Genomic DNA, 12,322 nt, shown 5'->3' with positions numbered 1-12,322 from the left:
ACTTTTATTTGATGCTATTTGTGCCGCTTTTGAGGGCATTTTGCGCTTACATTCGGAATTTATTGGTTTCATGGAGGAGGGGAAATTTATACACAAAAATTTATTTAATTGTTACACCCACGCAGTACGCTTTTCAGTTCAGTTGAATTGATTGTGATTTTAACGTTCCTTTCAGCAGCGAGACTATATGAAAATTGGCCTATTCTTTAAAGTGGAATCCGAACCACATGAACTTCCGCCAAGATCGAACCCGGTATCCCATGCCAAAGGCGTGTACGCTAACCGCTTAGCCACGAAGCAACTCTTTTTCAGTTGAAAAATGACAGCCAAATAGAGTTGCAGGTGTCTTGATCCTCATTCACTGGATCGTACATTTATTTACCTATATGTAGGAGTTGTTAGGAATGCCTGATTACATTTTGTAACATTTGTTATTGATTTTACTTTACTGCAGTGAAATAAAAACAGTAAATTTTGGACATAGATAAAGGCATATTATATAGTTATATTTTATTGGTACTGTAGGGGAATCATTAGGAACCTACACAATTTTACAGGCCCTGGCCGTCTTCCTTTCACTTCCTTCCTCAATGTTATCATTATGTTGATCATTCCAGTGTAAAATGGCCTTTGAGCTGTATCTGGTAGCTTGTAAATAAATAAATATATTGTTGTTTTATATTTTAAATGTGTATTTCACAACATCCTATGGATTTTATTTATTTCTAGAAATATTGTTTTATTTCAGATAGAGTGCGAGCAGTTCCGGGCTCGATTCAAGGTGCGGGCTCTCGGTCGTAAAAGTGTAAGAAGCTTTTCAGACCAGCCATCCTGAATGAGGTTTTCCTGGCTTTTCTCGTTCACACCAAGCAAGTGCCGGGGTGGTACCTAACATACGAGTATATGTCCCAGGCCGCTTCCTTCTTTCCCCAATACTTGCTTCCTTATTTTTCCCTGGAGAGTGTTCTCGCCGAGTGTCAAACGTGACGGGCTAACATGGCCATAGATGCCCAGAAATGTAAATCCTCCCTCCCTATTTCAGATTGACTGTTGACGAAATTATCAATATACTTGCTAACGGAGAAGATATTCTTGCTGCAGATATTGTCATTACACCACCAGAAAATTAAGAGTTCTCGGAAGAAGAAAACAGATATAGAGAGGCTATCTAGAAATTAGTTGTCCGCTAAGGGAGAAGCTTCTTTTACAGTAATACAAAGCGGCCAGCTGAGAAATGAATTTGTAGGTGAGTTTGTTGGATGATGAAGCTCCGAAAACTAGTACATGTAATGAAAGTCAGCCTTCTGCAAAGTCGCATAACAAAAGTAATCCCAACAACCAGCAATTGTTGGGAGACATATTGCGACCAGTCAACAAAGAAGCAATAAATGAAGTGGGATATGACAAAGAAGGACATTTCATTCTAAAATCAGAAAGACAATCAAGATGTGGACAGTGAAAGCAACACAACATGGAAGTGCTTCTTTTACTTCCATCAGTAGTAAGAATGTGATGTATTGGAAAATAATTATAATGAAAAAACCTGTTATTATGTGGATATGCATAATATTAACATGTTTCAATATTTGTGTACTTTGTATCTAATGAATATTCCTAATTATTGTAAAATCTGTATCCTAAAATTTTAACGAAATAATACTTTAGCCTGGCTAAATTGAAATATTTTCTTTCAGAAACCTGTACCCTTTCAGGCCCGTTGTTCCAAAAATGGAACATTACCGAATTAGGGGTCCATGACATTTTCGTGAACCATAATGTATTTAAATATGTTATTTACCTTTACTTCTACCAATCTGACGGGAACCAAGATTAAATTCGATAAAAAAAATAATTTGGGTTCAAATGGGTTAAGATATTTTTAATTCTCTACTGAATTCATTCCTCAAAATTGAGAAAATCGCAAGTAACACACACACACACACACACACACACACACACACACACACACACACACACACACACATAGACATAGTGATTTCAATAACGAACATATTAAGTTCGTTGAAAATAATACACTTTACATAATATTATCTTTTCTTTGTAATTTATGTTATTTTTTCTCTAATAGAGGATCATTTAAGAGAGTTTACGTAGGCATTGTAATACGAAGGTGTTAGATCTGCCATACTTTCAATACTAACTTTCGATACTGAATTTATATCCATGCAGGAAGAACGTGGACATAAGACTATACTTCTAACTACTCATAATATGGAAGAAGCTGAAGCTGTGGCTGATAGAATTGTAATTATATCTGCCGGAGAAGTATTTTGCCAAGGTACAACTGTTTTCTTGAAGAAAGCCCTAGGTAAATATCTACACCAAGATTACATAAAAAGTATATTTAGGTTTAGTGACAATTAACGAACTTCTTAATTGATAATATTCTGCTCCCTTAGTTAAATTTAAAAATACAGGGTGATGCAAAGAGATATTAACAATAAATGGGGGTTTACTCACGTGAAATCACAACGCAAGGGTTTAATTACAGGGTTTCAATTTCGCACCCATCCCACTCAATGTACTTATGGAGTCTGTTCATTGTTGATTGTATGATTGTCTAGGACATCTGCGCAGGGATAGCACCTATGACCTGAGTGATGCAGTGCTTCAGGTCGTCCAAGTTAATAGGTTTGCTATCATACACACGATCCTTGACCATGTTCCAAAACAAAAACATCCATGGTATCAGATCGGAGGAACGTACAGGCCATGGAAGAGTGTTGGGAATATGGCACATAATTTTTATAAATGGACACTGTCGTTAGGTAACTTGAAGTTAGCCTGGGTAAAACAAGATTAGATTGATCTGAGATTTATTATGATTTAAGACTGAGAATGTTGGATATATGCGAGTGGCACAAAGCGCTTTCAAATGTAATATATACTGGTAAGTGGATTTTTGGTTGCTTCTATACTCCTAGAGCCTATCCTACCGACTACGCCAATATTGAAATTATCTACTTAACACAAAGTGTGCTATTACTGCCACGTGCACAATGCGTCTGAAAACGAAATTACAATTATATCGTTTGATGTCTTTGTTCTATATTTGTGAAGTTAGTATATTTTTAGTTCATTAAATCATTAGTATTCCACAACCTAGCTATCTTACTTATATCGCAATCTAAATCTGAAATCTTATTACTGTAATCTTCATAGTAATCTTGTCTCAACCAGCAATCTATCTGTTTGTTTTCAATTCTATAAACTCACTTAACTACGTAACAGTATGTATTACATTTAAAAGCACTTTGTGCTACTCACATATATCAAAGAGAGAGAACCACCTCTACTAATCCAACGTTTATCGAACGTGTCGTTCCGGTAATCCCGAACCATCCGACTGTAATGGGCAGGGGTGCCGTTCTGCTGAAAGTACCTTCGCTAGAGAATGGCAAGTAGCGCGTTCTCCTCCATGAACGTGCTGAGCGCTTCTCTCTCCCCTGACAGTCTCTTCTTCAGTTCGGACAGATCCCTTTCTACCACTGTTTTACATGCAATCGTCTTGAATGGTCTCCGTCCCTACGAACCTCTCGTGGACTCTACCAATTGTCAGGTGCCAAGGTGCATTCCTTCCGGTCCAGGCCGTAAACTTTTCTCGTATGATGCTTAGGGACTGAAAACCCTCCGCCCAGGCAGCTATTTTCCTTAGTTCCTCGATGGAATATCAGCACGCTATGGTTTAATCTGCAGAACAAAAACAAAAAGAACACAAATTTAACGTTAATATCTTTTTGCCTCACCCTGTATATTTTACTCTTACCGTTTAACGAAAAACAAATCTAAAGAAGTTAAACGTATCAGTAAATCGAACTCATCGAAGTAGACAAACATAAGCGCATGAGTACAAATAATCATGAGTAGTTTTCTAGAATGATCAAAATTAGTAGTTTGTTTTAAAACCACAAATTTGACTTATGTTACGTGTCCAAGCGCTAAAGATTAAATTTGATATTGGTGTGTACCGTGTATGGTGTCTGTTGTGGCACAACGGAAATAACAGTACATAATATATTTGACGAGTTATTATTCCAACACAAATTTTAATTTTTGCCTGAACCTATAATAGTCTCCGAAAAGAAGATATACTACTTAAGACTATTATTTTTAAATTATAAGTATTGCATACAATATCTGGACATTAACCTTTTAATTTCTGAAAGTACCTTCACAGCTAAATCTTAAGTAAGAAATATGTCCAAAATTATGGAAAGTGAATTTGGTTTCTTTCTCCATTGAACATGTTTCATCTAAACATATTTATATCAAATGTAGTTAAGTATGGAATGACGTAACCATTTGCAATGATGGGAGTTTTTAAAAGATAAGGCTGCTAAATTTTATTGATATTTAAGATAATATTCTGGAATTAAATTTCAATAAACCCTCAAAATGTTACCATTGATTTCATTTATATTCTTTATATATATATTTTTTTTTTCAAGTTGACCTATGTTTCGTTTCCAGGTACTGGGTATCGTTTGACAATTAGAAAAAACGAAGATACAATCGTAAATAACTTAACATCTGCAATTACTAAGTTTATCCCGGATTTGCTGATAGATACAGAAAAGGAAGCATATATAACTTATATTTTACCAACAGATATGACCTCTGAATTTCCCAATTTGTTTAAATATCTAGAGGAGAACAAGAATAATTTAGCATTCGAAGGGATTGGTGTAGCAGTTTCAACCATAGAAGATGTGGTTCTAAAGTAAGAAACATTCATTTTGTTATCTAAATTTTAATACTTTTTTTTATTAAGATGCACGTAAAATTAATAATTTCTTTAAAGTTTTACTTCATAGAATGATGATGGCAGACATTGAAAACACTGACATTCTTGAATACGACGATTTATTCTTTCGCTCGTGATAGCCGAATATCCGTTCTTCGCACGGAAAAGATGCGTTTCATTTTGGACGTAAAAGGCTGAATTTCGATTTAGACCTCATCGAAAGTGTCACTGTTTGTCTCAGCGAACCCAAAAATTGTAGATTCGAGTATAATATCGATCATTTTTAATCATGTTTATATATTTACCTTCCCCTTCGGCCAATTTGCTAGGCTAAATGTGGATTTAAACAACATCGAAAGTGTCACTGTCCATCTCAGCAACCCCGAAGACTACGAATTCGACACTAATCGGTAATTTTCGATCACTTTTAAATATTACCCTCCCGCCCTCCCCTAAGTTGCACTGTTAAAGTAAAATGATTTTAAAAAATGTTCCAGACCCGAACCTCATCTATGTTGAAACTTTTATCCAGGTCGTGCTGTGGTTCAAGAGTTATTAAGTCACAAACGTAGTTATTTTCATTTTTATTTATTTTTAGATATATCTCCCTCTCCTCCAACCCTGCATTGTACTGACAAAGTGAAATGATAAAAACTACCCCAGGCACGAACTTCAGCTCTGTTGAAATCTCGGTTGAGATCGGTCTGGTGGTTCAGAAGGTATGAAGTCACAATCATATATAACATAGATTAGAAAACTACAAAACCTATCGCTACTCCACAGAAAAATCAACTGTAAATGAGGTTTAACACTTATTTACTCTTTTGGTAATAATGTACATCACCTGCTCTTCTTTTAAAAGCATAATTTAAATTGCTAGAGACGCATATATTGGAAAACATTAACAACGTTTCTCGTTTTTTTTCAGTCACCTATTGTAAAACCTGATATTTGCTCTCTAGAGTAATATTTAACTTCGCGATCTTTTTACAACTGCACTTTACTCCCTCTCTTACATTACCCATCTTCCCTTCGATTAGTTGCAACTTAAGATATTTAATAGATTTCTTTTAGTTCTTACTCAAAACTATTGCTATCTTCTACCACATAAAGAATATAATATGCAATTTTCCTTATAAATTACTTGTTAGCTTTATTCAGTTGTGCACTGTAACAGTAAAAAACATTTCAAGTGTTTTCACTGTGGTCTGCCGACATATATTCGTGTAACATTTGGGATTAAAGTAATTTGTTCTATATGCTTCAGGATTGTACCCTATAGGCTGAGCAAAATATATGATTAATGCACCTGAATTATTGTAATAAAGAACAAACAGTAGAACCCTGAGTAAATACACTTATAAAATAGTAGTATCCACTTACTCAAATTTTCTGGGATCAAACAAAAGGGCTTAGTTCGCCACGGGTCAACGCTCTACCACTACTGAGTCACCGTACTAACAAGGCTTATTTCGGATTGTTAAGTTTAAAATATGATAAATGTTGAAATAGGTTCTAACAACGAGGAGTAGTTGATCATCAATTTCTTAATACATGAGTTCACATTAAACATTTTATCAGTCTACTTGGTATTGGGGAAATCAAAATCTCTAATCATTGGGCCGCAAAGACGTAATGTGTGGCCCACGCACTCAAACGCAATTTTCATACATATTTTGTGTTTATTACGTTATTTCGTATGGACGTTTTGTTTTTGTGAAATGTAGAAAGAGAAAACTTATAATGTAACAACCTGAAACTCAAGCTACCCCATGCCGAAAGCGTCAGTTTATAAACGATGGGCAACAGGTGATCTCTCCGCAAAAATTGGATGCCCTGCAGCGACGATTCTCTGTGGCCACATTTCCGTGCTGGTGGCTGGTGTATCAGAAAGCACAAGAATTAGGAAGGAAAGCTAACAGGCGGCTGCAAAGTAAGATAGATGAGAGATTAGAAAATAATCCGTTTGGATTCGGGAGAAGAACAGGTACAGAGATGCTATTGGATTGATGAGATACAGATGGTTTCTTCGTTCAATTGGATGTCACGTGTTCTGGGCATCGTCTCCCAGACGTCGCCATTATATCTGCCTTTGTAGACCGGAATTCGATAACTCTTAATTCTGGGTTTTTAGTTGTGTTTTTTTTTTTTCAATCACCTGATGATGCTGGATTAACACCGGAAAATGAAGCTCATGTGTTCGTACCGGAAGTAAGATACCACGCACAGCGAAGTCGTGAGCGTTAGCAACTCGACTGAGTAGGTGTTCAGTGAAATTTCTAGTAAATAAATAAATTAAATCTACTTAAAATATAATTTCTTTATTCTTGTCATATTTTCTATTCACTTACTAATATGGCAAATTTTTCCTACAGAGAAAGAACTGGAAAACATAATAAAAACTAATTTACTGAATATAGAGCATTTGTGAGGTACGTTTATTTGAGCATGATAGTGCAGTACATGCTTTTTATGATAATAAGTAAGAAAAAACTCTTTAACAGCAAAATTACAAATGGAACAAACTGCATGTATAAGCAGAATCCCTTTTCAGTATTAGTGTACTAAAGGTAAAAAAAAGTCGGATTTGTGCCGTGTTAGGCACTGCCCTTGCCAGCTTATAAAATCACGTTCGGTTATATTACAGTCAGTGTTCATAGTTTAAGGGAAATTTCCCTAATCTAGGGAAATTTCGTAGTTAAATTTAGCAGAAAGGGAAAAAGGGAACTTTTCGATAAAACGTTATAAATTCAGGAAAATTTTTAAGTTGACTGATTGACTAATATAAATGCTTAAATTTTTGTTTGTCCTTCAGAAATAAACCAATATAATAGTAATAGTGCGTATGTATGTCTGTTGAAAATAGCATATTTTGCACCCATTGTTGGGTGGGTATATTTATGTACTTTTTGCAGAAAGAAGTGAAGCATAAAGTAAAAACAAATAGATGCGAAAACCTAATAAGTAAAAGAAAAGTCGTTGGCACCACTTTTAATATAGCTAAATTAATCTTATTACATAAATTTTGTCGTACTGAACAAACTATGAAAAATTTGATACGAAAAAGGAAAATTTTGAGTAATTTAAGGGAAATTTTCTTATGGAAAACTACGAACACTGATTACAGTTAGGTAAGGCTATCTTCAGTTTAACGGGATGTAAGGAATCGCGGTTATGTTTAACCGAATTGAAACGGAATTGAAACGTCACAATAGTTTTATATTTGTAACGTTCCTACCCCCAGCAAAATCGATCAGTATCAGTTAGGCAAACAGTAGCGAGGGTAGCAACATCATTAGCATTAGTGGGAATTAGCTTGGTGTACTGAAAGTTGTCACTTATAAGTAAATTATTTTTATTACTGATATTACTAGGTATATTTAGCATTTTGTTCAATTTTAGACTAAAAGTAAAATATCAATCTTACTTACCTTAGATACCATTAAGGTTAACAACCGTCGAAGCTTCCTTTTCACAGAAGGATTTATTCCACGGTGCTGTTCCCCTCCCCTCTGTTGCACCTAAGTAATCCTAACAGCCAAGCTACAAACTAGCATATTGATTTAACGTTCATGCTAGTAATGCACACAGAACTCTTTCTGTTCCTAGTAAGATTTTTAGCCTCAACGCTACTAGAAAAATCTGGGGAAAATAAGAATAATTAACGGAATTGCCCGAACACGCTGCGTTTCACCACACCGCACAAATAAAAAGTAACTAAGTCTTAGCAACTCTTTGATTGTTGATAATAACGAAAAAATAACAATGAAACATGTTACAAATTTAAATATTGAAAAACTTTCTTCTGTTGTCTAATTTTCAATTTAAGTAAATTTAATTATAAATATTCAGTAAAGGTTTTTCTTTGTTTTTGGAATCGATTTCCCTAAGTAATTCAATAACAAAAAAATAGGTAGAATAAAGGTACACCCAGCTACAAAAGTAGTTGGATCTCTGATTGCTATAACTCCATTAAGCCGGGTCCAATACTCTTCCTGATATCGCGAATGCGTGGAGCACTGAGCAATCCATGGCCAAAAAATGCCTCTACTTTAAGTTTAATCTATTTTGTTTGGAGTATGTTCTTCAATGAGTTCTTATATCAATGATACAACTCGTTCTGTGTATAATGTATTATTTCAATACATGCTGCATATGAAAAGAAAGAAGAAAACAGATCATAGACAGAGTCGTAGCTACAGATTTCGGCGCCCTGGGCAACTGCCTCGCTCGCCCCCCCCCCTTCCCTGGCTACTGTTCTGTTGGTGAGATTATAATACATTCTTGAATTATGAAAGATGTAGGTAGATACGAAACGTATTCGGTCATCGATGAAGAAGCAACTAATATTAGTAATAAGTCACAAAGGACTATATGTGAGGTCTGTTGATTTGACTGATTTTATAAGCGAATATTTTCCCTGATTCTTAGGACTGACGTCAACAACAGATGAAGCAGTTAAAAAATCTGCAGTAGAGAAACTGAAAACTTAGCATTAAATATGGTACACCTTCATGGTTAGGGTTATGTTAGTGGTATTAATATCACTGGAGCAAATCCCGGGTGTTGAGGGGATATGTCCCCTCCCCAATAATCAGATTTGAAATGAATTTTGTGGGGAGAAATCTGCCGTCTTAAGCGGAAAGACCTGAACTGCACATGTTTCGAAAATTGAGATATGGGTATGGAAAAATTCGTCTTACAACTCTGCATCTATCTAAAGTGAAATTGACATGGTTTGATCAATAGATAGGGGGGTAATGACGTCATGAGTGTTTACCTTATATTCAAAACTGTAACTGAAAGTAAGCAAAAATACCTTAAGTGGCAATTCATAAGCAAAAATATTTAACTGTATTACCACATAAATTCTAGATCGTGAAAATATATTTAATAAAGTTTTACTGAAATACAAAAACATTTAACGTACAACCTAAGCCGAAACGCCTTTTGCTTATTTTCTCGAAAGTATGTCAAATGGAGATAAGTTTTTCGCGTAACAGAGCAGAAATATGATGATTTATGTTCTATTGCCTCAAAGGAAAGTAAGATGAAATTGATGTCTCTCCCAGAATAAGCTTCAAATCTGCCCGCCTCCCAATGTTGAACACAACTGTGCTCCCCTGATTCTCCACAGCATTCATTTTCAACTTCATATATATTTTGAACATAGCTTTAAAAATTGTAGGAACTATCTTACCCGTCTTCCCTAATGTTGAAAACAGATTTTCGCCACTGATTAATATGGCAGGAAAATAAATGGTGTTCAAGCCGTATTTTAACGGAAGTTTACACACACGCAGTTTACACACACTCTTTTGCCCACTCCTTAAGTTTATATGTGTGTTGTTAACTCGTGCGAAGTTAAGCGCATTAGAAATATGATAACCAGTCGCGCATTCTGGTTTGACAGCGTGGGGGCGCGGTGGGTCAGTGGTAGAGCATTACCCTCCAGTGCTTCAAGTCCGTTGTTTGATCCCAGCTCGCGCCGTGTGGACTTTGTGGTGGACAAACACCCTGCTCGTCGGTTTTCTCGGGCTTCTGCCGTTTCCTCTCACTTTCTTCATTCCACCATTTCACTCACTTCTCATTATCACCGTCTCCTTTAGCCTCACCTTCATAAACTTGGGACGTTAAATTTAAAGATTTCATTTCATTTCATTTCTAGTTTGACGGCATGGACTACCACCGACTCTGTACAATAATAATAATAATAATAATAATAATAATAATAATAATAATAATAATAATAATAATAATAATAATAATAATAATAATATACAACACATGCATAACAATGACCAAAAAACGGTTGGTGTGTTTTGTTTGAACTTTTGCTTTGAGACCATTAATGTAATTCCATCATACATTTGCGCAGTTAACTACTTGTGGATTGCATTCGTAAAATGTTAATTTTTACCAACTTTACTTCCCTCAAAAGTCGCCTCTGTTACTGACGTCGGTTGTCCTTCCGTACCAGTCTTCGCAAAAATCCTGAGTATAACAAGGTAACGCAAATTTGCCGACAGTCATTATAATTCTTATGTCCATTATCGCTACCTAAATCGCAAATTTTGTGTTGTATTAATGCGAACGGTTACGGAATATGCCCGGTATCCCATATTTTTTGTTCATCAATTTGCATCACGAAATATGTATAGTGATTTTGCTATTTGGTCTTAAATCCATTAGTGTATTAATTTTAGCCTTACAAAAAACGTTCTATAATCAATTTACTTTGTAACAAAAATAAAAAAATTGATAATTTTCTTCGTAGCATTTTATTTTCCCGCTATATATTACTCACAATGCTCACCAGAGTAATAGAAGTTAACACATTCTCCAATCTACAATACTTTCTGCGGGAGCAGATGCGCGTCACCTGACTCCCATTACCTGAAAAATCGCCTTTTATACGTAGTCGCTTTTCCAGGGCTCCACAATAGGTGATGCTACCCGTACCGTCCAGCCATGGAAAGACGGATACCCCGATAACTCATTCTCCTTTATGACTCGTGTTTTTGGTTTTATTCGTTCCCTAATTACACAGGCTACGAACCCCCTATATAACATAGAACTGCTGATAAAAGAGAATGGCATATTTTTAACCCCTAAATAAGAAAGGCTATGATCACCTTTTTAACCCCTATGTAACATAGTAAAAAACTACTCGTAGTAGAGCTTACTCAAGAGAGGCTATGATCCTTTTTAACATTTTTGTTCTCCTTTACGACATAGCAAATAACGAGTTTTTCCAGCTCCTGCTGAATATAGCACAGATTACACAAACAACTGTGATAAAACAGGTAGTTCATAGAACTCGTTATGCTGATAAAAAGAGGACAGCCTTTTGCAAATTAAGGTTTTACCTAAAAACTCGTTTTCTTATATAACCCTTTCTTAACTCCTATTTAACATAGCAAAAATTAAAACACATATTTCAACCCTACGTAACATACCAGAAATTACTATGAACGCAGATTCCAACCCCTATTTAACATAGCAGAAATTAAACGGAATTTAGAAAAAGAACACATATTCCAATCCCCTACAGCTAGAATTTTGCAACCCAATTTTTTTACCAACCCCGATGTAACATAGTAGAGCTATACACAAGAAATGTTATGACGTGTTCTCCTTTACGAAACCTTTTTTCAACTCCTATTTTAGACAGGGCTTGCATAAAACCTAAACTATAGGAGTTTTCGAATATGCCGATTACGAATATTATATTTATTTTACCTAGTTCTTTCAGTTTATGTGTTTACGCCCTTTTGTAACAATTTTAACTGATTTGCATAAATCTCGGTATATACTGGTTTTCGAACATGCTAATTATGAATACCGTATTAATTTTTACCTAGGTCTTTTAGTATATGTGGGATACACCCTTTTTAACAATTTCAGATGATTTGGATGGAACTCAACATATAGGGGTTTTCGAACATGCTGATTACGAACATTATATTTAATTTTACTTAGGTCTTATAGTTTATGCGGGATACGCCCTTTTATAACAATTTTAGCCAATTTGGACGAAAATTCGGTATATAGGGG

The 12,322-nt window shown here is 35.3% G+C and overlaps 1 protein-coding gene across 2 annotated transcripts in view; it reads left to right on the top strand.

Annotated features, from left to right (window-relative positions):
* The window catches only part of LOC145663017 (phospholipid-transporting ATPase ABCA3-like), a 373,059-nt gene that overhangs the window by 179,447 nt on the left and 181,290 nt on the right, over window positions 1-12,322 (top strand). For both annotated transcript variants that reach the window (XM_081729148.1, XM_081729149.1), the window contains 2 exons: window positions 2,191-2,329; window positions 4,492-4,741. In XM_081729148.1, coding sequence (XP_081585274.1) covers window positions 2,191-2,329; window positions 4,492-4,741 — 389 coding nt within the window. The remainder of the gene's footprint in view (window positions 1-2,190; window positions 2,330-4,491; window positions 4,742-12,322) is intronic.

Source organism: Thermobia domestica, chromosome 10 (assembly GCF_964235325.1).
Source record: "Thermobia domestica chromosome 10, izTheDome1.hap1.1, whole genome shotgun sequence".
NCBI lineage: Eukaryota > Metazoa > Arthropoda > Insecta > Zygentoma > Lepismatidae > Thermobia > Thermobia domestica.
This window is presented reverse-complemented; position numbering and strand designations above follow the sequence as displayed.